Source organism: Fomitopsis serialis (assembly GCF_022376445.1).
Source record: "Fomitopsis serialis strain Sig1Antser10 chromosome Unknown B0H18scaffold_99, whole genome shotgun sequence".
In the NCBI taxonomy this organism is placed as follows: Eukaryota; Fungi; Basidiomycota; class Agaricomycetes; order Polyporales; family Fomitopsidaceae; genus Fomitopsis; species Fomitopsis serialis.
Genome location: NW_025955059.1, coordinates 1 through 23239, shown reverse-complemented (window position 1 = coordinate 23239; position 23239 = coordinate 1). Strand labels below are relative to the sequence as shown.

The 23239-nt window shown below is 55.1% G+C and overlaps 11 protein-coding genes across 11 annotated transcripts; 8 read left to right on the top strand and 3 right to left on the bottom strand.

Annotated features, from left to right (window-relative positions):
- Positions 1-255: 255 nt before the first annotated feature.
- On the top strand, positions 256-1496 carry B0H18DRAFT_1214500 (uncharacterized protein; the record flags this gene model as incomplete). Its single annotated transcript, XM_048036578.1, has 3 exons — positions 256-319; positions 376-460; positions 529-1496. The coding sequence occupies 3 exons, from the start codon at positions 256-258 to the stop codon at positions 1190-1192; spliced, it is 813 nt and encodes a 270-aa protein (XP_047888439.1). The 3' UTR covers positions 1193-1496.
- Positions 1497-1614: 118 nt separating this feature from the next.
- B0H18DRAFT_1033825 (uncharacterized protein) lies at positions 1615-2269 on the bottom strand. The gene is made up of 2 exons (XM_048030203.1): positions 2116-2269; positions 1615-2053 (listed from the first exon to the last, which is right to left on the bottom strand). The coding sequence occupies exons 1-2, from the start codon at positions 2194-2196 to the stop codon at positions 1742-1744; spliced, it is 393 nt and encodes a 130-aa protein (XP_047888438.1). The 5' UTR covers positions 2197-2269; the 3' UTR covers positions 1615-1741.
- Positions 2270-2861: 592 nt separating this feature from the next.
- On the bottom strand, positions 2862-4532 carry B0H18DRAFT_1033821 (uncharacterized protein). The gene is made up of 2 exons (XM_048030202.1): positions 4483-4532; positions 2862-4432 (listed from the first exon to the last, which is right to left on the bottom strand). Exon 2 carries the CDS (start codon positions 4422-4424, stop codon positions 3156-3158), a length of 1269 nt encoding a protein of 422 aa, XP_047888437.1. The 5' UTR covers positions 4425-4432; positions 4483-4532; the 3' UTR covers positions 2862-3155.
- Positions 4533-5983: 1451 nt separating this feature from the next.
- On the top strand, positions 5984-7217 carry B0H18DRAFT_913308 (plant expansin). The gene is made up of 5 exons (XM_048041573.1): positions 5984-6106; positions 6173-6271; positions 6322-6418; positions 6486-6547; positions 6597-7217. Exons 1-5 carry the CDS (start codon positions 6088-6090, stop codon positions 6743-6745), a joined length of 426 nt encoding a protein of 141 aa, XP_047888436.1. The 5' UTR covers positions 5984-6087; the 3' UTR covers positions 6746-7217.
- Positions 7218-7276: 59 nt separating this feature from the next.
- On the top strand, positions 7277-8629 carry B0H18DRAFT_883607 (uncharacterized protein; the record flags this gene model as incomplete). Its single annotated transcript, XM_048040986.1, has 5 exons — positions 7277-7627; positions 7699-7834; positions 7891-8038; positions 8102-8381; positions 8441-8629. The coding sequence occupies 5 exons, from the start codon at positions 7277-7279 to the stop codon at positions 8627-8629; spliced, it is 1104 nt and encodes a 367-aa protein (XP_047888435.1).
- Positions 8630-8912: 283 nt separating this feature from the next.
- Positions 8913-11005, top strand: B0H18DRAFT_1033794 (activator of Hsp90 ATPase). The gene is made up of 6 exons (XM_048030201.1): positions 8913-9223; positions 9317-9452; positions 9509-10004; positions 10073-10196; positions 10251-10274; positions 10508-11005. The coding sequence occupies exons 1-6, from the start codon at positions 9024-9026 to the stop codon at positions 10524-10526; spliced, it is 999 nt and encodes a 332-aa protein (XP_047888434.1). The 5' UTR covers positions 8913-9023; the 3' UTR covers positions 10527-11005.
- A 139-nt stretch (positions 11006-11144) lies between these two features.
- On the bottom strand, positions 11145-11987 carry B0H18DRAFT_839492 (uncharacterized protein; the record flags this gene model as incomplete). Its single annotated transcript, XM_048039479.1, has 2 exons — positions 11145-11432; positions 11505-11987. Coding segments are annotated over 2 exons (771 nt in total), but the record flags the coding sequence as incomplete, so codon positions are not given.
- Positions 11988-15929: 3942 nt separating this feature from the next.
- Positions 15930-18158, top strand: B0H18DRAFT_1214495 (cytochrome P450; the record flags this gene model as incomplete). Its single annotated transcript, XM_048036577.1, has 12 exons — positions 15930-16029; positions 16089-16413; positions 16471-16619; positions 16677-16792; positions 16847-16952; positions 17007-17020; positions 17076-17265; positions 17325-17406; positions 17461-17586; positions 17642-17652; positions 17706-17835; positions 17885-18158. 12 exons carry the CDS (start codon positions 15930-15932, stop codon positions 17970-17972), a joined length of 1437 nt encoding a protein of 478 aa, XP_047888432.1. The 3' UTR covers positions 17973-18158.
- A 479-nt stretch (positions 18159-18637) lies between these two features.
- On the top strand, positions 18638-19210 carry B0H18DRAFT_958263 (uncharacterized protein; the record flags this gene model as incomplete). Its single annotated transcript, XM_048042676.1, has 3 exons — positions 18638-18792; positions 18941-19056; positions 19125-19210. The coding sequence occupies 3 exons, from the start codon at positions 18638-18640 to the stop codon at positions 19208-19210; spliced, it is 357 nt and encodes a 118-aa protein (XP_047888431.1).
- Positions 19211-19502: 292 nt separating this feature from the next.
- Positions 19503-21895, top strand: B0H18DRAFT_1200661 (cytochrome P450; the record flags this gene model as incomplete). The annotated part of the gene is made up of 12 exons (XM_048036117.1): positions 19503-19566; positions 19591-19695; positions 19755-20079; positions 20150-20298; positions 20359-20474; positions 20543-20689; positions 20771-20960; positions 21019-21100; positions 21162-21287; positions 21325-21332; positions 21406-21535; positions 21600-21895. The coding sequence occupies 12 exons, from the start codon at positions 19503-19505 to the stop codon at positions 21682-21684; spliced, it is 1527 nt and encodes a 508-aa protein (XP_047888430.1). The 3' UTR covers positions 21685-21895.
- Positions 21896-22131: 236 nt separating this feature from the next.
- Positions 22132-23239, top strand: B0H18DRAFT_1033756 (uncharacterized protein; the record flags this gene model as incomplete). Its single annotated transcript, XM_048030200.1, has 3 exons — positions 22132-22501; positions 22553-22754; positions 22807-23239. Coding segments are annotated over exons 1-3 (1000 nt in total), but the record flags the coding sequence as incomplete, so codon positions are not given.

The following is a 23239-nucleotide window of genomic DNA, read 5'->3' as shown; positions in this document are numbered from 1 at the left end:
CCTCTGTAACTTCATATTTGATGGAATCTATACTTTTCAGTGACATGATGTGACGAGGGACTCAGCCAATACTTACAGGCGGTCGCATTTTAGGGGTGCTGGAATAATGCCAGATAACAGTGGTGTCTTCGGTCCAGTCCTTCGATCGTGCTAGACCATTCTCGGGTGGTCAAGGCCGTCACACATTGACTTGTCAGGACTTTCAAATACTCGACGATTGAGCGGGGAACATCACTGCGTTTCTGCACGACGACCATGACCCCACCGGGCCCGTTCTCGAGCGTGTGCACCCGCCGCCACTTTCGCCCTGCGGCCGCCGGTCCCATTCGGACAAGTCTTCGCCATGCAGCTACTGCCTCCTCATCCCTGACCTAGACGAACATTTCCCGGTATGCAAACAGTGCCAACTTGTTGCGTACTGCAGTAGGGCCTGCCAGGAGGCCGCGTGGCCGGATCACAAGTGAGTACTACGACGCTAACAAGTTGGAGGATCGTTATCTGACACTGAGGCTGACACACACGTGTCAGGTCGAAGTGCAGAGAGGAATGCCGCGATAGAGAGGCGAGGCGGGCGCTCGACGCACAGCCTGATGTCGCCGCCCAACAAGCAGCCCAGGGCGTACCACCCGTAGAAGTCCGCACCCAGCTGCTCCGTGACTTCACGGAGCTGCACAAATATACCGCGTACTGGGCGCTGTGCGCTGCGCTTGACGAAAACGAGGAGGATCCCACAAATGAAACCATTCGTAATCTTCTCATCGTCGAGATTGCGTACCGAAAGGACTGTGACGACGACCCCAGCCGCGCATACTACGTCACGAATGCAAGGCTCTGCTACATCGACAAGCTCCATATTTGGACTCCCGATGAGGATTTGGGTTTCATACCAGGTAGTGACATCACGGTCATCGAGTTCCCCACTGTTCTTTGGCATACCGACGATGGCATGTCTTCGTCGATGATCGCAAACGAATCCGAGGCACCCCACCTTCCGTCCATGCTACACAACATGGACGGCAGTCGTTGGTTCGACTACCTACTACGCATAATCAACTCTGGTCTGGTGTTCAGAACGCCTGAACACGGACCTAGGCACGAAATGTCTCTGGGCCGTCTGGAGAAGTCGGGCTCCGGATGGCGTTGGCGTTCGTTGAAGTCCGTTGCCAAGGCTAGTCGGAAGGATCGAGTGTAGATTGATTCGGCGAGTCTTTCTGCTTCAACGGCCCGCTTTCTCGCCGATTGACGTTCATCCAGCACTACGACCTTTCAGTCCTTCATCTTGGCCATGTATTCTTTTTCTGGCGGCATCACATTTCTTTCCGTCCTCGTCCTCGTTTCTCTATCTCTCAACTTGTATCATACGTGGCGTATGCACCTGCGCCTAGGCAGTCCGACTGAATGTATCAATCCGAGTATGAAGCGTGTTTGTACTGTATAATGAGCTTCTCTGATTGTATCCATTCCCGCGCCGATGATGTCAATGTATTCTGTTTCTGAACCACATCTAGGACGTAACTTGGCTGACGGCGAAGGTATTGTGCGTTTCCTGGCAGCTGTGTAGTCAGCGTCAGCGTAACCAGCAACCTCAATCGAAGGTGTAATCAACCATGCTTCGGAGGTATATGGCAGCCATGCAGGTAGCAGATGCCCATTCACAAAGCATTGATATACAATTCACGGCCCTAGCAGAACAATGAGCTGCCTCTTGACGCGCTGGCTACTACTCCCTGTAACCCAAACCTCAGTACTGAATATTCGTATAAGTGACTATGAACGATGTTAGCCCGCGCTGTCCTTGATATCGACCCAAAAACGCACAGTGACAATCGGACGGGAATGGCCCAGTGTCGATGTATCCAAACGTGACCGTATGCGTCTTGCCGTCGCCTTCGACCAGCGTCCTCGTGGTGGTCTCCTCCGGGAAGCTGAAGGACGTCACCGTGAAGGTCGTCGTCTCGAAGGGCCCCGTCGTCGTGGGAGCGATGACCGACAACGTCTGGGTGACTACCTCTGTGGAGACGATTGGGCAAGAAGGATCGACAGTCGTCGTGGCCTGTAGTATGTCCAGGTTAGTTTGTGTGGATCCAGTGCAAACAATACATCATTGCGACGTACGCGAGGATTGACAAGGTTCGGCACAGCTGTGGCAGCTAGAACGGCAAAGCCTGCCAACGCAGACAGCTTGAACGCGAACATCTTGAGCGACGGAGCACACCACGAGCCAACGATGCCCTTGTGTGCGCAGTATATGGCACGGTGTATCTGCTCTTATAAGATCTCAACGATCTACGATGCGGTTCAACTCTCTCGTGGTCATCGGGAGCATGAAGGTCAATGAATTGTCTCGGATCAAACTTCGACCACACACACGCGGTTTGCCGTGCGGTCAAGCGCGACTGCGGCCCTCCATTGAGCTGAGAAGTACACTTCGAGGAGTTGAATCCCACAGGACGGTCGTAAGCAGTTTGAAAATCCCATGGTGGGGCAGCGGGTGGCATCAATCCCCGTGCTAAACCGCTGGCGATCCCACCAATGCAGTCTGATTCACCTGCTTCCAGAAGCGCAGACCTGGTGGTGGATGTAAATGTCATGATCAGGTAGCGATGCCTGCCCACGCACCCCGCACGCGTCCGCATCTTCGCATCGCCCCGAGAGTGAGCATTGCTGGTTACTTCCACTGCGTCAGCGGAACCACTGACCGTAGCACCACCGATGGGACTGGTATTTCAACGTCGCACCCCGCTCTCCGGATGTAGCTTCAAGGACGCATATTGCGCTGAGATATCCGACCTGTTTCCGCCATCTTTGGCCGGTCAATATCCACGGTCAACAGAAAGTAAGTGATCCATTGTCAATAACAATACATTGGTCAGATGTGAAACCCTAGATGAACTGCGCTACTGAGCGTGATAGTTTTCTGAACAGTAGTAGACGTACCGTAATCCATTCAACTTCGCGACCACTCTCATCCGCCATCAAACATCATCTCCGGCCTTTGTAGCGCATGTTCCGAAGCATGAACCCTCCATCGAGCCAGATTATCCCTAACTCGTTTACGCCGGTGATCGCAAGAAGCACAGGGTGATGACCGTGTTGGCTAGGTCTGAACAAAGACTGTCATCAGCGTTATCTAGCGGTCCAATGGAGACTGCATCTCACAGAAAACCAGTCCCGCTTGTCGTGCCAGTCCCGCGATACTTCCTGCACACCGCGGACCGGTCGGCGCCCAGGATCTGTGCGCAAACCAGGTCCTCCTCCGTCGTGAGCTGGCAAGGCTCAGAGATCGTGACCTCCCAGCTTGGCACTCCACGCGGTACGTTTTCGTCTCCGGTGATCTTGAGGCCAGTGAGGGTCTGCGAACCCTCGTCCCACTCAACAAAGAGGCATTCCGTCCCATGTGGGCCGTACCAACCCAGCCAGAGTCCCACAAGCGACGCAGGACTCCAGTCATCGGAGCAGCCGTCGACACCTTGTCGAATTTCGCTGCGGAGCGGGTAATATCGTGGAATTACAGAGTTGTCGACACGCATCGACAGCGTCGGGAACTCCAGCTCTACGCAGTCGAGTTCGCATGAAAGCGTAATCGATCTGGGCTTTGTGACGTCCGTGGTTTCGAGGTGGATGGACATGACGAACTGCCATGCCACGAGTCCGAAGAACGGGTTTATTCGGGCGCCAACAGGCCGGCGGATTGATGTGGATGTGGTCACGGTAGGGAGGGGTATCGAGGGGCGGCGCGTGTCCAGCCAGGAAGCCTCGGTAGACTGAGGGAAGTCGGGGTGCTGGAGCGAGGCCATGAAGTTGTCTCCCCCCAGGTAAATACTGTTCGTACTCTGCTCCACATGATGGACGTGAGCACGGTGCGTGTTCATTTGATTACCATTCGCTGGTGCACAGCAAGTAATCTGCGCGACGTCGTTTGTAGGTTCGTCGTCGTCGCTGAACGTCGCTGCGAAGCCTATCCTGATGGCGGGTATGTAGCGCGGTAATTCCGGAGGTTGGTCGATATTCATGTGGAACATCTGAGGCTTCCGGAACCTCCAGAACTCGCCAATGATACATGCTTGGCGATGTGCGTTGCCCTCGTCAAGACGGAACTCTACGATGTGGCCCGAGAACGCGTGCTCCCCGGCCCATAGGCCGAGCAGAGGTCCATATTTGTGGAGTAACCTAGTGTAGACGGTGTAGAACGACCGTCCCCCATAATTCGTGACGTCTGTCACGCCGTACGTGCGCGACAGAGCTCTCCATATCGGCTCCTCCTGGAGGTACGAGCGGAGCGTACGTGATGTGCTCAGAAGACGGACAATGTCGGTGGCAGGCAGTAAGGTTAATATCTCGGTTAGGACGTCGTATGGTGCATGCTCGATAACGGACGTGCGGATGGCAGGCCGAGCATAAGCTACATCTGTGGAGGTTGACATGTCCCAGACTGAACGATAATTGTGAGTTATTGCGCATAGGGAAATTGGTGCTCCTGACCTATACATATAACCCAAGGTGAATGCGGCAGTTGCAGGCGAAGAGAGGATTACACACCGTATCCAAATGCGGAAGCGCGACGATCGAGTTCTACGGAACGCCGGAGCATGTGATTTGCACCGTTGGCAGATGTCCCAGTATGGTATGTGTCTCGATCAGTCTCATGCCGCCTACAAACTCAAGTACTACAGTTGTGAACCTTCAGTAATCCTGTGTGCACACGATTCCTGCGGCAATCAATACATCTATTTGGACCAAGCTACAGTTCTCCATTTCGAGTCGATGAGGAGGGCTGGGGAGGGGAGGTCCATCGCACCGACCAGTTCTGCCACTGAATAAACATGAAGACAGGCGATCCGCGAGTGAGTACACTCCTGTATCTACCTTTATTGTAGCGACCTTTACACAGAATTACTGTACTATCCAGATACGAACGTCTACATCTGCCATCGAGAGCCTACGGGGGCTTGAAGCACTCTCTGGTCATGTCCCGGCAGTGAGTCTCAGGTAGCGCGCTCCTGACGCCCAAGAGAGTAGTGCGCAAGAGTCAGTGACAACGTCGCAGAGAGTCGTAGAATGGATCGTTAGCAGGAGGCTCTACAACGTCGGTAATGATAACGGTGCTATTGCGGTGTACGTGACTATACTAGTAGACTTTGAAGTTGCTGCGCGGACTGAAGATGATTGCATCCCAGGACGGCAGGCACCATTGCCCCCATGACCTGTGAATGGATACGTCAAGCCTTACAACAGGAGTGGACAGGTCGGAACATCCTGTTTCTCCGACATCAGCATACACTGAGGCGTCAAATTGTAACTTCATCCAGTGAAAATACTCGTGTATCTCGCGCATGGCGCCGATCTATGGCCGCTGAGGTCGAGGGTCGATTACAACGCAAATGCTTGCCATACGAAGGCCCGAATATCTGGACGCGAGGATACAGGGTAGGTCGACATGACGCTGCTCCCGCAACTTGGAACGGCCTCTGTCACTAAAAAATTACCTATCACAGACGAGTCAACTTTTGATCTGTCTACGAAGGCTGCTCAGTGAGCTGCTAGGCTATACTCGTGGCGCAGGCTCCTCTGGTAAGCCGCTAGGGCGGGGTCTATTTGCTGACGATGATTCCGTATCCTGAGTTCTAAGCTTCCTACAGAAGTCGGTCTTATGCGGTATGTCGGACTTGTAGTAGCGGGCCAGGCCTGACAGAAGATGTGCCTGCCGCTCTCAACGGTACTTGACTAAGGACATCACCAAGACCGCCACTGCTGACAGGAGAGCGACTGCCTCCACGGAAGTCAAGTTGCTTCACAGTTGAACAGGACAACTTCTCGTTCCTGGATTATCGTGGGTAGCAGCTTCGCCCACTCCCATTTTGGCCCCTGGACTTGCACATGCTACCATCGCACTTCCACTACTCAGGCGTACCTCTCACAGGTTCGACAGATGTGGTTGACGGCGTAGGTACTCACGATGTCATGGGGCATGTATCCCCGGAGTGATGGCAGAGTCGCGGCATACGCACGAATCATGGTTGTAGAAGGCCCCCGGACCCACTGCGGCTTGGACGAGTGGGATCAGTAGGCCCATCTGGTCTATAAAAGATGGATACTTCGCTGTTGCGTGCGTGACTCCAGGCACTACCCTCACTCATCCGTTCTTCAGAGCTCACCATGTTTTTCATTAAAGCTGTCGTCGCCCTTACCGTCGTCGTGCCTGCGCTGGCAATGAGCGTCCCTCGTGCCGCTGACTCGACCACCTGGCCTTCCGGAACCCAGACAGGAGATGGTGAAATCTGATTTGGCGATGTGATGAGCTCATTGACATCGCTTGACTAGGTACGTTCTACGGCATCGGCTTGGGTGCCTGCGGTATCGACAATACCAACGCCGACTACGTCGTGGCGGTCTCCGCGCTGGTTTTTAACGCAGAGCCGTACGTCCTTCCGTAACCGTTTCCTGGCGTTGAGCATGTTTGCTCAGTCGAGATACCGTGCCCACAGTGGCTACACCGGCAGCGACCCAAACACCAATCCACTCTGCAACCAGCAAATCACCGCTTACTGTAAGCATTTCTTTTCCACGAGAGAGTACACCGCGTAATTCGGATCCAGATCAAGGCAACAGTGTCACCGTCACCATCGTTGACTCTTGCTCGGGCTGCGGATCCTGGGATCTGAATTTTAGCCCGACGGCGTTCGAGCAGCTGGCACCTTTGTCCGTGGGTCGAATTCATGGTATGACCTGGGTAATATTGGGGTAAACCTCCAACGCACAACAAACGCGTCGTGGCGCGAAGGGCTGTTGCGCAGCGCAATGTAGAATAGAAGACAAGTACTGTACATCGGCACGCACTCTCAGTGAACGCTCTGGTTGAGCACGCAAACTGGCGATGTACCCTGCCTTATGTACGACCGATCACGACTTGGATACGATACTGGCAACGTTTTGTGGGGTTGTTCAGGGAGAGCAAGGAGCTGTGCATGTTAGCCGGCGCCGATACTAATTACTTACCTGGGATTGTGGGATTGTTTCCCAGCTGTTATATATACGACTTCTACGTTTTGATAGCAAGCATCAGTAGAGCGCTGTGACTGAGGATAAGTAGAGTGGGGCACGGAAGCGCGATATGATGGGAGAGGCGAAGTGACGTCGGGCGGGTGACGTCACCGACGCGATGGCGTCCAACGCCCGCCCGCAGACGCGCCCCGTTATAAGCTACGGTCCATTCAACCATCCCTACCATTTCCCACCACCCATATCCAGAACGAGTCCCGTGTAACGACATACGACCATGTTCCGCTTCGCTTCCCCCACCCTCCGCCGCACGGCCCCCGTCCTCAACCGGCCGCTGTCCACCACCACCCACGCTCCTTCCCTTTCCACCCTCAAGTTCAACCGAACTCAACCGACACCCGTCTTCCCGAGACCGCTCGCGTGCTGCCCGCCTTCGACGCTGCTTCGCGGTCAGCTACTCGTGAGAGGCGCGGCGAGCCAAGTCTCCGGACGCCCCGGCTCGCAAACCGCGGCGCAGGCCGCGCAGAACATCAAGGAGGAGGTCGGCAGCGCAGGCGGCGACTTCGCTAAGGCAATCGCAGGAGGAAACGTCTTCTCAGATGCTGTGGCGCCGACGCAGCGGACATTCGTGAGTGACATTCTGGCCGACACGCTCTGTGCGCGCGAAACGCCGCGGCAAGGTCCTGACAACCTAAACAGCTCGGGATCACCAACGCCGTCGCGTATGCCGTTCCTACCCCCTACATCGTGTTCGGCCTCGCTGGCGGGCTGCCGTATCTTGGTACAGCAGTCGCGAGCATCTACCTGGCCCGCGAGGCCGGTATTGCCACGACCGGTGAGTCTCGCTGTCGGGTTTGTCTGGCGTGGAGCGCGGCTGAACCAGGGAATCAGGCCTCATGACGAACATCGATCCTGGCGTCGCGATCACCGTGCTCGACCAGGCCCTCAACATCCAGATGACCTACGGTGCCGTCCTGCTGTCCTTCCTTGGTGCCCTACACTGGGGCTTCGAGTTCGCCGGCTACGGCGGTACGAAGGGGTGCGTGCTCCGTCCCGAAACTGTTATGGATGCGGTGAAGCTGACCCCTGCGTGCATCCATAGATATCCTCGCCTCGTCCTCGGAATGACGCCGGTCGTCTTCGGCTGGTCGACGTTAATGATGGATCCCGTACAGGCTCTCATTGCGCAGTGGGTCGGCTTCACCGCTTTATGGTGGGCTGACCTGCGTGCTACCAACGCGGGCTGGGCGCCGGCATGGTACTCGCAGTACCGCTTCTACCTGTCGATCCTCGTCGGCACCTGCATCATCGGTACCCTCGCCGCAACCAGCTACTGGGGCCCCGTGGGTGGACATGGGCTGATCAGCCACGACCTCAACATGGTGCGCACCTCTGTATGATTTGCATCCCTCAAACAGTGGCTAATTGTAGGATCTGTCAGATCCGTGCTGAGCGTAAGCAGAAGCAGCCCGAGCGTGAGGGCCATGTTGGTGGAGACATTGAGGCGCTGCCAGCCCCTGAGAGTGCCGACTCGTACGTGATTATCAAGAAGAAAAGCAGCGACCAGAACGGTGACAGTGGTGCGTCCGAGTCTGGGTCTGAGCAGGGAGGAGAGGAGAGTAGTGAATGAATACCGCTGAGTTGAGTCGGTGAAGCTGACGGACATTACCACGCTGTAATATTATCACTTGTGAATCGTTGTATAACAGACCAGTTCACGAGCTTCGCAAAGTGTAGACCAGTAGTATAGAAATCGGAATGTGACCAGTAGTCTTAAATCAGAGGTGTAGTAAGCAAGGTTGGAGGAGGAGCAAGGTGGCGGTCGGATGAGTGTTGTTTAGACGCCGATGAGCGTCTGCACGGAGGCGGGATGGTCTGGAAGGTTCGGGAGAGCAAACACGGCCAGCATAAATTAGGATCCATGAAGTGCTCGTTGCCTCCGATCTCATCTGTCTCGAGCATTTAGACTTTCTTACAAGACTCCTCCTGTTCATCGCCCTCGGCACTCGTTGCAGTACGCAGAGATGGCGGCGATTCCCCCACCGATGCCGACGAGCACGGCGAACTGGCACTGGAAGAACAAGACGGTGACGCCCTGGGCGCGGGCGTGGTTCGAGCGCGAGCTCGCCACCGTCGAGGTCAGCGGGGAGGGCGAGGAGAAGGTCGGCGTGCAGAAGTTGACCGACTTTGAGGGGGACGTGGAGCTTGGCCAGCGGAAGAGCAAGTGAGTGCGCGATCCATGCGCGACCTGCTTGCGTCTGTTCACCTGGCGATCTCATGAAATGTCGTACTGACGGCGGGCTTCGCGTGCGTGCAGGCTGATCACGATCTACGACTGCAAGGTCGAGCTGGAGTGGGCAGGGACCGCGTCGGATGGGTCTGAAGTGACGGGCAAGCTCACCGTCCCGGAGGTCTCGCACGAGATCACGCTCGATGGCCTCTCAGACTACGTCGTACGTCCGGTTCGCCTCCCCTATCCGTGCGTCCAACGCTGAAACCCGTCGCCCAGTACCAATGGACGCGGACGTCGCCGGCCTCGCCCGCGGCGGACGCGCTCCTCGCGCTCGCGAGGAGGAGCCTCCCCGCCGCGCTCGAGAAGAAGTTCGCAGAGTTCCCAGCGGCGCTCGTCGACACCCACGGGAAGGACCTGCAGGTGTCCTCCAGCGCGGAGCCCTCGCGCCAGGACACGCCCGCGCCATCCGCGCCGTCCGCCAAGCCCTCCACGTCCGCGCCCGCCCCGGCGCCGGCGAAGAAGGCGCCGCGCGTGAACACGTCGTCGGTGAACGCGGAGGCGAACTTCATGGCGGCCGCGGACGACCTGTTCGACCTGTTCACGAACGAGAAGCGCATACCGATGTGGACCCGCGCCCCCGCGGTGTCCGCCGCGAAGCCGGACACGGAGTACAGCCTGTTCGGCGGCGGCGTGAAGGGCAAGTACGTGAGCCTGACGCCGCCGAAGGAGATAGTGCAGAGCTGGGCGCTGAGCAGCCCCACTTGGCCGGATGGTGCGTGTTGCTGTTGTGGGCTGTGGATGCTGGAATCGCACGTCTGACTCTTTCTCGGGGATGGTCAGACCACGTCGCGACCTTGACCACGACGCTCGACCAGGGTTCTGACTCTACGAAGGTCTCCTGGCGACTGGAGGGCGTCCCTCTCGGCATGGAAGAGGAGACGCAGAGGAATCTGCAGGGATACTAGTGCGTCCGCGTACTTCGCATTGCAACAGTTGATGATGGCTAACTTTGTCCTAGCGTCCATGGACTGAAAGCTATCGGGTATGTACCCCTCTTCGAGTATCGCCCCGTCCAAGCCTCGCCGCCATCCTCGCCTCGCCGTACCCCAAAGACCCGCGGCAGCGCGGGTCCAGCCCAACAAGCGGGCTATGTGCGATCTTTGGCGATGGCTTTCGCGCTCCTCGCGCTCATCATGGCGTTCTCGATACCCTACCTGTATAACTAACTTACGTCTAACGTGTAATTGACGGACTCTCCCTGGGTTTCTTGTACAGGTTGGGCACGGAGCTGTGAACGCATGCGTACCAAGGTCGGTCGAGCCTCGAAACAAGGTGCGGCGAACATGGAGCACAATACACGGATCATGCTTTGATGTCTGGCTTGTAGACGCGGACATGGGGTCATCCGTGCTTCGGGGGTGGTGGGATACTGCGGTGTGCCGATCACGAAAGGGTAGAGACAGAAGGAACGCAAGGTGTATGCGTCGGCAGAATACTAATACAACATTTGTACATTGCTGCATGTCTTTTTCTTGTCCCTTTTGACGACAACCCAACAAGAAAAGAGGCACAGAAGACCAACGAGAGGACAGCAAATATACGACAGAGATGACCTATAGACTCAACAGAAAACGAAAAGCACAACATGGACAACCAGGCTTCTACAGCGGATGGGGGTTGTTCCAGAGGCGCTCGATCTGTGACGAAGAGGTTCACCAGCCGCAGTCGAAGAGTTAAGGTCGAGACGTACGAATGCAATGAGGAATTTTGAGGCAATGTCTCCATCTGCAGTCCTCTCGAAACATGCAGGCCCCTCTGGCTGCTGCACGTCGTCGGGCGTCCACCTCAGCAGCTGTACTACGCATGTGGGGCGACGGGACGGACTCACGTTGCGGACCTCGTGCATAAAGTCCCAGATGTCCTGGGCGTCCTTACACTCCGTGAAATGCGCAAAGAGGTCGTCCTCCAACCACATCTGCGCCTGCTTGCGGACGAAGCTCATCGCCACCGACTGCGTCACCGTCAAGTGTCTCGAGCGTATCATCGCGATTTGGCAGCCCCTACAGATCAGCCCGCTGTGTGCCGTCCTCGTCGCGAGGTCGAGATAGGGGAGGGGCGTGGCCGCCATGAACCGCGCGCTCGTGTAGAACGTCGACTTGCTGACGCCCCGCCGCGACGGACGGCTGAACGTCTCGCGGGCCTTCTGGCCGCCCGTCCCGATCCACGCGTCGTACGCGTCGTTGCCGCCGTGGTGCGCGATCGCCGCCTGCACGACGCGGCGCTGGCTGTAGAGGCGGAAGCGCCGCCCGTTGTACAGATCGACCATGCCGTACGTACCCGGCAGCGAGAGCATGCTAGGGACGCCCGACAGCGCCTTCTTGGTCACGCCGAAGAGCATCTTCGCGTCGCTCTCGATGAGTGGCATGAGGTGCGGGCTCTCGTTAAGGCAGTTGAAGCAGCAGCGGACGCACTCGGGGACCCAGAGGTAGGTGCCGAAGTCATTGCAAAACGCACAGGTGCGCGCGCAGAGCGTGCTGTAGAGCTGGGCGACGGTGAAGTGCTGGGAGGCGTCTGCAGAGTTGAGCGAGGCAAGCGTGTTTGGGATGTGGCGCACGAGGAACTTGTACGGGACAGACTCGTCGACGATGAGGCGTGTTCGCCGGTTGACCAGACGCAAAGAGGAGATAGACAGGAGGTCTGTGTATTGCACGATAAGACTAAGGAGCTCAAGGGGGAATTTGCCCAGTTCGCCTATGGATGCTACAGGAGCCGGATGTAGCTCGGCGGGTGTGGCTTCGTCGTCGCCAGTGCCAGTGGCGGGACGCCGCGGCTTGTCGGCCGCACGAACATAGAGGACAGTCTCGTCGAACTCGTCGGGGTGGTAGCCGAACCAGTTGAGTGCGAGAGTGCGAGAGGATGGGTGGGCGATGTCAGGTATGTTCCCTCCGCCTGGCGCCGTCGAGGACGAGGCAGAGGACATGGGTGCTTGTGGCAGAGTACTGCTGGCGCCCGCCACCGGATACAGCAGGTGGAATGCATTCCAGCACGGCGCTAACAAACGCGAGTGGCGCCGGCGCGGGCGCCGGCTGTGTACCTTGCGACTTATGAATGTTTGTGGTACAGTATGTAGTGTGCTTATGATAGAATAACGGCGGTTTGCACGACTACACTAAACTTCAAGGAGAAACATAAGAACACGGCACGAAAGTGGGTCAGATGTGAGTTGGCTCGTTGAGATGCACGGGTAAGCAGAGTTGTTCTCGTTGTACAACTTGTAGTCTCAGTGAACCCTTCTATTACGGGACACCAGACTATTCAAATATCGTGACGGGAGTTTGATATCCACGTACTCCAAGGTGCTCAGACGAGTACCTACTACAGGCCCGGGAGGACGAACATCTTGAACAGTTACGCGTGCGTCGAGCACAAACCACGCTGCCTTCACCGTGTTTGGGCTTAGTGTGTGCTCGTCTTCATCAGTGTGATGTTCATGAGTTCCAGGGGCAGGCAGGGCCTGTGTGACAGTCATGATGACATTGTGGATGAGTCCCACAGAGTGCGAGCGCGGGGTACTGCTGCGAGCACGGCTTGCGCGAGACAATTGATATTCATGTCGCGAACATGACAAAATCACCCCGGAGGTCTGGGTGTTGGGTGATGCGGCGTCAGTCGATGATGAGCTGTGCTGTGAGATTAAGACTGGCTATGACACACCGCTGAGTGAATGACCTGCGTTGGCGAGAAGCGAGGCTGATTTCACGCACCACCCCCTAGTGTACAACGTGTACTGTAGAGCAACAGCACCATCATTGATTATGTGAATATGATAGTAAGAGTAGTCAATGATCGAATAGTGGGGAGAAGAAGGAATACGGCGGCCTGCACTGGGGTACTGCATGTCAGCTCGAAAAGCTTGCCAGCAATCGTGTTCAGGGACTTCAGGCGAGACAAGACAACCTTATTGAGAGTGATGCCTGCCCGCCAGCTGCATCACATTTTGCTCGCTCTGACTCTGATCTGCTCAAGAGATTGGCGAGGAAGAGAAGCTGCTCATCGACATGCTGCCTGGGACAGTGTACAATGACGGCACGGGTGCAGGTATGGTGAAGGCGGCGGGTAGTTGGTACTATGCAAATTGGAGGCACTGCTACGGGACCATGTCGGCGGCTGGTACGAACTGCATAGACAATCACATTATGGCTGCGACTGCGTGAACTGTGAATGGTAGACATACTCATGCTGTGTAGAAAAGTTGAATTGCTGTTGCTGCGACAACATGCGCATCTTTGGAGATCGACAACATATTCGGTGGTGTCACGTTCGAGTAGCGACACCACGGGAGCCTCAGATCTTCAGACGTCGCGGGCGATCGGAAGTCGTGTTCATCAGTGTTTGTTGAGGATACGATTGCTGACTGTACTCTTGGTTCATTGTGAGTCCGGCTCACCAGCATCAATGAGACAAAATGCCTCGCCGGTCATCGGCCAGATTCCCCTCCTCGCCATCCTACTCGCTATCCGGAGTGCTGGCAGAAGTATCATTCAGGAGGTCATTGAAGCGCGGTTATGGCCCATTCGGCGCGAGAAATCATAGTGGAGAGTCTAGTCCATTGGATTTTCGCTGGCATGGATGTCGACGAGAACGATGCACAGCGAAGGCTCATGCACATGGCGCAGTAGGTTGAGTTCGGTGTGCGGAGGGCGACAGCTAAGCGCCGTCTGGCCGGATTTGGAGATGGGACAAACAAGGCCAACAAAAGCGGAAATTTCTCACGACGAATTCAGACCCCCGAAGAGACCTTGCAGTCGCAAGGTAACTTGTCCTCAACCTGCTTGGCTGCAACTAGCGTACTCGCATCCCGTCAGGCGTCAGCTCACTGACCGCCTGGGCGAGAAATGGCATGTATGTACAATCTTCATACCACACCGGTACCTGAAACCTCTATTAGGCCTGGGCTCCTTTAATTCTACATTGTCCCCACCGCGGTGGAACGCTCGTGGCCGCTCAATCTTAGTGAGTTCGTGGTGCACTTCCTTTCTCTAATGAAGATGCACAGCTTGCCTGGGAGCGGGTACAGCCCGCGGAGGACGTCCATGGGAGGGGGCGTATTAGTATATACTTCGGTCCTCAGGCGAGTGCATGGCCACAACTCAATTCAGACGTGATGTGCAAAGTCCAGCGAGTCTCGCAACGTGAGCTTGTGGACTTTGACCGACTCATACGGTAAGGTCTGGCGTAAACTCCCCTGCAGCAAGCATTGAGTCGTGCGCTACCGCGCGACAGCCTCCGTTTCCTTCAGTAAGCTAACGCCTTCGCCGGTCGGATACAGACTTGCTGGCGCGCGCCCAGCATCGCGTTGCCGGCATCGACCCCGGTTCATGACCTCGGAGTCATATTCATTGACTACCTGTAGCGCGACTCGGGCGTTTGGTGGGCGTCCTGAACGACTTCGAAGACCTACCGGACATTGATGTCGGGCGCGCTTGGAAGGTTTGACATACAGTTTCACTTGTCTAATACAATGCCGCTGTGCGCTCATCGGGCTCCTACAGAGAAAACGTTCAGCAAAGACTCGTGCTTCTGCTACCGCGCTTCGTTCCGCGACAAGAGGATGCGAGGCTTCGGGACCTGAAGCTCTCTTGTGAACGAGCAATCACACATGCAAGCGAGGACCTATGGCAACACCAACTTGAAGGCGCCGCGGTGCTCGCGGGATGGCGATCTGCCTTCGCTGCACGTCTGCGTCAGTAAGACATGTCCATGACCACCGCTGTTGCGGTACTACTGAAAATTTGGAATGTATGTATAGTATTCGATGAATCTGCGCTGTCTGTGCAAATACTGGACTGGGTGGCCGAAGGTTCTAGTGGGATTGAATTGGAGGTTTTACGATCACAGGACGGCCGATTGCCACATTGGCCGTCCTCTAGCTGTGCGTGAATGCTGTGCGCGAATGCATTATCTCCTTGGAAGTACATGCGAGGGTACCCGCTGGCTGGCGGACCACCCCGTGCGGTTGGTCGTGGGTAGCCCTCCAACAAGAAGGGAAGACGTCAAGTTCTGTTCATACTATGGTTCGTACTCTCAGCTGTGGTTCACGTTCTCTCATGGCTGACAGAAGCTCCTACAGCACGGATAGCCCATGCTCATCTGCTCTAGTTAAGCTCCAGTACTAAACGCAGCGCCGGTCGGGGCCAGGTCCAAGCTCCGCCACTACTCTCCTCCGTGTATTAGCGTCCAGGTGGGCCATTGCAACTGATACCATTCGAGATGGGGGTTAGATGCTCACTACAAAAAGGCCTGTGCACTGCATGGGATGCGGTTCACGGTTTATATATGTAGGCCTATGTAGGCAGGAGGTCGGGGCCGGGGGCCGCGTTGCGCGGTCATGTGCACGGATGGTGTCCAAGGGAAGCACAGCGCTACGCGTCGCAACGCGTCTAAGTACCAATCAGAATGCTTATCTACATATGTGAAGCGTTTATGTCGCGGTGGGGACCGCGTTCTAGTTTAAGATTCATATCATGTTGCAGGGCGCATATAAACTAGGTGCGGACTCATCACAAAACCGCAGATACTCGTCCGCTGGGTACGTGCTGCAGAAATGCTAACTTCTCCAGGTGCTATCGACTTCCTCGCGATTGTGATACTCTGCTATGTCCTCAGACGAGTCTTAGCCAGTGGATGCCGAGTTCCGATGCCCCCAGGTCCAGCTGGTTGGCCAGTCATCGGGAATATTCTTGACATGCCCTCCAGTCATGAGTGGCGGACTTTTGCCCAATGGGGAGAGACATGGGGTGCGTTGAATACCACATCCCTACGCATGCATTCTGTAACTCGGTACACATCGGACTAGGTGACATCATCTCAGTCAACTTGCTCGGGAAGCCTCTCGTGATTCTCAACTCATCCCACGTCGCCGATGAGATGCTCGACAAGAAAAGCCTCATCTACTCGGGCCGGCCGGTGTTCCCCGTTTGTGGTGAAGTGATTGGATGGAATCGCATACTTGCGTTCCACCAATACGGTCCCCGCTGGCGGGAGATCCGCCGACTCTTTTCGCAGACTGTAGGGTCACACAACAGTCTGGCTCAACTGACCGACGACCTGGAACGCGAGGCTGACGGGTTTCTGGGTCGCGTGATGGCAAATCCGACAACTCTGACGCAGCAGGTGCATAGGTAACGCATATGCGATGCCAACGGGCGATGTATCAGTCGACTGACGAACTCTCGAAGATTCACCGGAGCATCAATCTTGAAGGTTACGTACGGGTATACCATTGAGAAGGAGAACGACGAGCTCCTCAGAATCGTCGATACCGCTATGGAGCAGTTTTCCCTGGCGTCTGCTCCAGGAGCATATCTTGCTGACGCGTTCTCGATTCGTCTGTATCATCTCTTTACTTCGAACACTCAGTGACTGACAGTGATGTAATTCTTAGTCACGCATGTTCCCCCATGGTTCCCCGGGGCTGGGTGGAAGACGACAGCCCAAGCCTGGCGCAAAGATCTTGAGAAGATGTGTGATATTCCATACAACTTCACCAAGGCGCAGATGGTACTGCTGTTCTGTTGTGTTTGCTTCAATGCTTGCTGATAATCGCTTGTCTAGCGAGCTGGAACGGCATCCTCAAGTCTTGTGGCCATAAATTTGGAAGGTGATATTGACCCTCAGCGGGAGGCGATCATCAAGGATGCGGCTTCATCTCTGTATGCTGGTGAGAAATCCGCTCTCTGCGGTTCCGACGTTACTGAGATGATTTCAACGTCAGGCGGGGCAGATACCGTGCGTCTTCGATCACAAAATGCATACTGACACTTGCTAACGACTCTATGGATAGAGTGTCTCCGCCATTCGCTCGTTCTTCCTGGCCATGATGCGCTTTCCGGAAGCGCAGAGGAAGGCTCAGGCTGAAATCGATCGAGTCATAGGATCGGACAGACTTCCTACAGTTGCGGATCGCGAACAGCTGCCTTACGTGAGGGCGTTGTGCTGGGAGGTGCTACGATGGCAGCCCATCGCTCCGCTAGGTGGGTCTACATCGGTGAGGCGTATCATGATCTCCATAATAATATACGACGTGCGCTAGGTATACCTCACTACCTCACCCAAGATGATGTGCACGCGGGCTATTTCCTGCCCAAAGGCACAGTAGTGATAGCTAATATCTGGTAAGTAGTGTCATTGAAGCTCGCGCATGATGTTCATATGCTTCTTACTTCAAGGAAAATGCTCCGCGACCCCAAACGCTACGCCCGTCCTCAAGACTTCAATCCTGACAGGTTCGTCCCTGGCCAGGGCGCGGAGCCGGAATACGACCCTCGCCAGGTTGTTTTTGGCTTCGGAAGACGGTGAGATGCAATTGCGATCTTACGTAGAGTTTACTCTTACGTGGGCCACGATCAGTGTATGTCCAGGTCTGTATAATCTGATTAACGAGAATGGTCCATTCTAACACATGAACTACAAGGCTCGCAGCTGGCTGAGATGTCTTTATTCCTGATCTGCGCCGTATCTCTCGCTGCCTTCGATATCTCCAAACCCATTGTAGACGGTAAGGCTGTCGAACCTTCGATGGAATATACGACGGGTACCATCAGGTGTGCCGTCCGCTATTCATTGGTGTCGGAATGCTCATCTTTAGTCAAGCCATCCATGCGAGTTTCAATGTTCCATCAAGCCCCGGTCGGCTAAGGTTCAAGCTCTACTGTCGTCGTCGGGTGATGTTCGTTACTGAGGTGTTATCCGTCGATCCACGATTCTTCGAACAGCATATCTGCTCCTCGCGGGAAGTTTGGTGTATCAAGGATCAACGTTGCATACTTGGTTGGCTCAACTCATCTGACAGATATATCACGCTACGTGCTCACGATTTGGGACGCCTGCATAGAGCCTCGGTGTCTATGACGTTGTACCGGACGGGCATGATATGAAGACGAGTGTTGCTCTTAAGTTGTGGTGGCACCTCTACACTTCAGTCGCAGGATCTCCGGGTTACGAACACATGTGCTACTTGCCAGGCGTCTCACCGCAGCATCATAGGATATCAACCCCAAGGACAATGAGCCGCCGTTTCGCGCGACAATACGGGCGCTGCTTCGAGTTCTCGTCGGGTAAACGGCCGTGTCCGCGCATGTAATAAGAATGCGCGATAAAGTTCCAAACTGTATTGGCGGTGCAGGTACGCATACATTGTATTCCCTTCGACCTTAGCACAAATTTCCCACAGCCTGCTCCGGATATCGGACTAAGAGAAGCATCATCTATACATCGCTCGACTTCTGAGGGTCCCAGCAGTGTCCCAGCGTACGTTTGGAGTGAGTCCGATGTACCTGTCCTTTGGCATAACCGCACACCCGGTCGGACAGTAGCACGGACTTGTCGTCCGGACTCCGATGTGTCATGTACCCTGGCGTCCAACCAGCGCAACGGCGGCTTGAGGAATCCCGTCCTTCGCCCAGCGTGTTGTACATTCTGGCCGTGGTCATGATCCCGCGCGCTCATGCTCCCGGGGCTTCCAGCTGCAACATGTCAGTACACGGCATTTCTGAGGACAGGTACGTGAGGGCCTCTCGTACTCATGGGAGTCACGTATGACATGTATGAATATGATTTGGCATTTGAAGCCTCGAACTTGCCTCGAACTCAACGGGTGCAGTCGGTCTTCTCATGCATCGGAATTGACATCGTATTAACGTAGCGCAGGTCGGACATTGCTGGGCTGGGTGCTAGACAACATGTGCCACAAGTTCCAAATCCCCCTCGGATCCAGGTTTGCACATTACCGCATGCTGGAGGGACCTTTACGTTTCCTATCCCCGGTACGTGGTTTCAGACGCTTGAGAAGAGACAATGCCGTGCCCTAAACCTTACTTTCTTCCACTGACAGGCCGACAAAGCACGGCAGCTGCCTTCAACATTGAGTTCATTCTCATGTTCGCATTGAAGCTCGCACAGCTTCTAAGCCAACCTTGAGACCCGGAGGTCCAAGGAACAGCGATGTTGCCAGTATCAAATCGCCCTCAAGGTCTAGCCACCGCGCTATTACTATTTCGGCATCCCACACTAATCATATTTGCTCTAGCATACCGAGCGGCTTGGAGTTCTATGCCGATTCACAGGTATATGCTACCTCTTGGATGGGACGTAATGTGATGTGGCTCATCTTCGGCTGACCGATGCCGCCACTCCTTCCACGAATAAATGTACGTGCAAGTCATGCTGAACTTTCCAACACTCGCCCTCCCTAGTAGGACGTACTGCAGCAATGCCGACCTCCTTAGTTTTCGTCGATTTCCTCGCCCTCGGTTTGCTTCTCTACACCGCGAGACGTGCGTTAACCGGTGGCCACCGAGGTCATTTACCACCAGGTCCAGCTGGATGGCCTGTCATCGGTAATATCCTGGACATGCCATCTAGCTACGAGTGGAAGACCTTCGCCCGCTGGGGAGAGAGATGGGGTAGGTGGAAACATACATCTGTATTCACTACTCATGCTGATCCATATCTGTGGCACTAGGTGACATGATGTCTGTCAATCTCTTCGGCAAACACATGATAATCCTCGATTCATTCGAAGTTGCCAACGATCTACTCGACAAGAAGAGTTCGATTTATTCGGACAGACCGGTATTACACGTTTCCGGCGAGATGATCGGATGGAAGCGCATTCTTGTGCTCATGCAGTATGGTCCTCGCGTACGCGAGGTACGTCGGCTCTTTTCGCGGACCCTGGGAACACACAGTAGGCTCGCGGAGTTGTCCGGTGATCTGGAAAAGGAGGCACACGGGTTTCTGCGTCGCGTCGCGGAGAACCCTTCGTCATTGACAAAGCAGGTGCAGAGGTAAGACGCGGTTCAACAATTGCTTTTTTCCGAGTCGCTCTGAGTGCCATGTTTTATGTCTTCTCACTAGATTCGCGGGATCGTCCATCTTGAAGATTATCTATGGATACACCGTTGAGAAGGAGAATGATGAATATCTCCGAATTGTTGATACAGCGATGGACGAATTCTCTGTGGCGACGGCACCGGGAGCATACCTAGCTGATATATTTCCTATCCGTAAGTACCGTCAGCGGACTTCCATCTGTTCTGCGTCATCAAGACACCCACTACTACTAGTCACGCACATTCCTGCATGGTTTCCTGGAGCGCAATGGAAGAGGACAGCACAAGTTTGGCGGAAAGACCTCGACATGATGCGCAATATTCCATTTGAGTTCACTAAGGCGCAGATGGTATTGTCCCAAGTGCTCTGATTGACCTTAACCCGTTCAAGTCGTGCTCATGGGCCGTGTTTTTCTAGGGTGCGGGAACGGCAGTCACAAGCATGGTGGCTTCGAGTTTAGGCGGCGATGCTGATCCTCAGCGAGAGTCAATCGTCAAAGACGCTGCGTCGTCCATGTACGCAGGTGAGCACTGCGCTCATCTGTCTACTTGCGCTCGAGTCGACGTAACCTTGACAGGCGCAGCTGATACTGTTCGTCTCAGGCCCTGGCCTCTCGCTAACACCGACTCATTGCTTTACGGATAGACTGTCTCTACAATGCGCTCATTCTTCCTAGCTATGATGTGTCATTCGGACGTGCAGAAGAAGGCTCAAGCCGAGATTGACCGCGTCGTAGGGTCAAACAGGCTCCCAGTAATCGCAGATCGAGACAACCTGCCTTACACAAAGGCCTTGTGCTGGGAGATCTTGCGGTGGCGACCTATCGGTCCTTTGGGTGAGAATTCTTGGATTCGCTCGCATGTTTCTTACCGTTCACCCACGATATGCGATAGGGATACCTCATCGCCTGGCCCAGGATGACACGCATGCCGGCTATTTCCTCCCAAAAGGAAGTGTTGTGATAGCCAATATCTGGTACGAACGGCAGTGGCCGGGTGTGGTCGATGCTACATTCGATGGCTCATGTGTCCTTCAGGAAAATGCTTCGTGATCCACGGCATTACTCAAATCCTGAGCAATTCAATCCGGACAGGTTTCTTCCGCGAGAAGGGTCGGAGCCTGAACGCGACCCTCGCCACATCGTGTTCGGGTTTGGAAGACGGTGAGATATCATCTTAAACCAGCGTCGAACTTACCAGTCATATATGTGTGTTTCATAGCGTATGCCCAGGTCAACATTATGCTGTATCGCATGAGTGGTTTCTGAGACACACTTCCAGGTTCACAGCTCGCTGAGACGAGTTTGTTCTTGATCTGTGCCACGTCCCTCGCCGCGTTCGAAATCTCCAAACCTGTCATAGATGGCAAGGTTATTGAACCTTCGATGGAGTATACCACTGGAACCATCACGTACGTTCACTGTTGAGTCTTGACTCGGGATAAAGACAACAGCACTCATCTGTTCTAATGCTAGCCATCCGCAAGAGTTCCAATGCGCCATCAAGCCACGATCCTCCAAGGCGGAGGCTCTACTGTCTGCGTATGAGCGTGGTGATTGAACATGTTTGATGCGATGCCGAAGTGTAAGTGTTCGTCGGAGTCGAACACTGGGTTTCTCTTGGTATCAATGATAATTGATAAGTACAGTATCTCTCGAGCGTAGTGACTAAATGGAATCTCCTCTTCCTCTCGCGGTTGTTCTTCAAGTTGTACTAGTACAGTACTTACGCTCTGTTAAGCGTTGTTCGGAATCAATTTCCTTTGACGATACTCAGCATAAATCCTCTGAGGCTATGTGCGAGGAGCAGATATATATATTGGAATAGAGAGAAGTCGAAGACAACGAGTGGACGCAAGTACTGCCAGAGGCTGCCAGGCTGGCGACCTAAGTACAGATGCGCTCAGCGTCTGGCTCAGGCTCGGAGCAAGATGAGATCGGGGAGCAGAACGGCAGCCGGGCCGGGACGATCTGTCCACCGATCACGCCGTCCACTGCGACTTGCTTACTCTCATGTATGCAGCGGCATTCTGGCGGACACTCTTACCCCGCTCTCTCTTTACGCTGACATCCCTGAGCGCCGCGAACATGGAAAATGGCAGTCCGAGCATCTCCGCAGACGACGCCGCGAAACTGCGTCGGCATCCGAAGTACTGGCTCGAAGACGGCTCGCTCGTCGTGCGCACTCAGGGCGATCTCTTCAAGGTCCATAGAACGCTCCTTCAACGACACTCTCCCGTAGTATCGTCTCTCGCAGAAAACGCGTCGCGAGATGAGGCCGCGCGCACGGATGGCTGCCCGACGCTGCACGTACCGGACGAGCTGGGTGTGGAGAGTGCCGACTTCGAGACATTGCTCGAGCACCTGTACCATGATGTGTGCGTCTCCGTGGCTATTCTACCTGTTGATAAGCTTTTGAATATTCCAAGCCCATTAGGACGTGACGCGCCGTTCCCTCGAACTGCTTCGATACTGCGAGCGTCGTCGAAGCGCCAGCTCGACTTTCCTCTACTGCACCAGCTCGCACGTCAGAGACTAGAGAGCATGGTGCCATCTGATCCAACCGCTTTCTACGAAGTGCAGCAACCGGATCACATGCTCACGCTTGCCGTCGATTACGATGTCTATACGGTCAGTGTGCACTCCATGATATGCATTTTCGCGAACCTCATGCCTGCCGCAGATACAGAAGGCCCTCTTCTACACGATCGCTACGCATGCGAACCTCCAACATGACGAACCTGAAGGCCTCGCACCCGGGGTCAGTGTCCCGCAGGACGCACAGCCCGTAGACTCAGCCCTCGCCAACCAATTCACCCTTTCTCCCGAGCTCACAAAACGATGTCAAAGACTCCTAGATGACCTCGTCGCGCACTTCACACCGATCCTGTTCACCGTCGCGACCGCAGGACACATGGCGTGCACGGACGTCTTTGCGGAGCAATGGATGCCGCTCGTCATCCAGCCTGCGCTGGAGAACAGCGGATTGTGTCGGCCGATCGAGACGCTGCAGACGATCATTGACCTGGACTGGAAGGCGCAGGGTCTCTGTGATGAGTGCGTGTCGGAGAAGAGGGAGGAGTGGCGGGATGAGCAGAGGGCGGTTTGGGAGAAGT

What these genes read in the sequence shown, in the direction of transcription:
- B0H18DRAFT_1033825 (XM_048030203.1), bottom strand. Translation starts at nt 2,196, where the DNA reads ATGTTCGCGTTCAAGCTGTCTGCGTTGGCAGGCTTTGCCGTTCTAGCT. An exon ending in CGAACCTTGTCAATCCTCGC is followed by an intron (nt 2,054 to 2,115) that starts GTACGTCGCAAT and finishes GACATACTACAG; the next exon opens with GCCACGACGACTGTCGATCC.
- B0H18DRAFT_1033821 (XM_048030202.1), bottom strand. Translation starts at nt 4,424, where the DNA reads ATGTCAACCTCCACAGATGTAGCTTATGCTCGGCCTGCCATCCGCACG.
- B0H18DRAFT_913308 (XM_048041573.1), top strand. An exon ending in CGGAACCCAGACAGGAGATG is followed by an intron (nt 6,272 to 6,321) that starts GTGAAATCTGAT and finishes TCGCTTGACTAG; the next exon opens with GTACGTTCTACGGCATCGGC. An exon ending in CTGGTTTTTAACGCAGAGCC is followed by an intron (nt 6,419 to 6,485) that starts GTACGTCCTTCC and finishes CCGTGCCCACAG; the next exon opens with TGGCTACACCGGCAGCGACC.
- B0H18DRAFT_1033794 (XM_048030201.1), top strand. Translation starts at nt 9,024, where the DNA reads ATGGCGGCGATTCCCCCACCGATGCCGACGAGCACGGCGAACTGGCAC. An exon ending in ATGGCCTCTCAGACTACGTC is followed by an intron (nt 9,453 to 9,508) that starts GTACGTCCGGTT and finishes CCCGTCGCCCAG; the next exon opens with TACCAATGGACGCGGACGTC. An exon ending in AGGAATCTGCAGGGATACTA is followed by an intron (nt 10,197 to 10,250) that starts GTGCGTCCGCGT and finishes ACTTTGTCCTAG; the next exon opens with CGTCCATGGACTGAAAGCTA.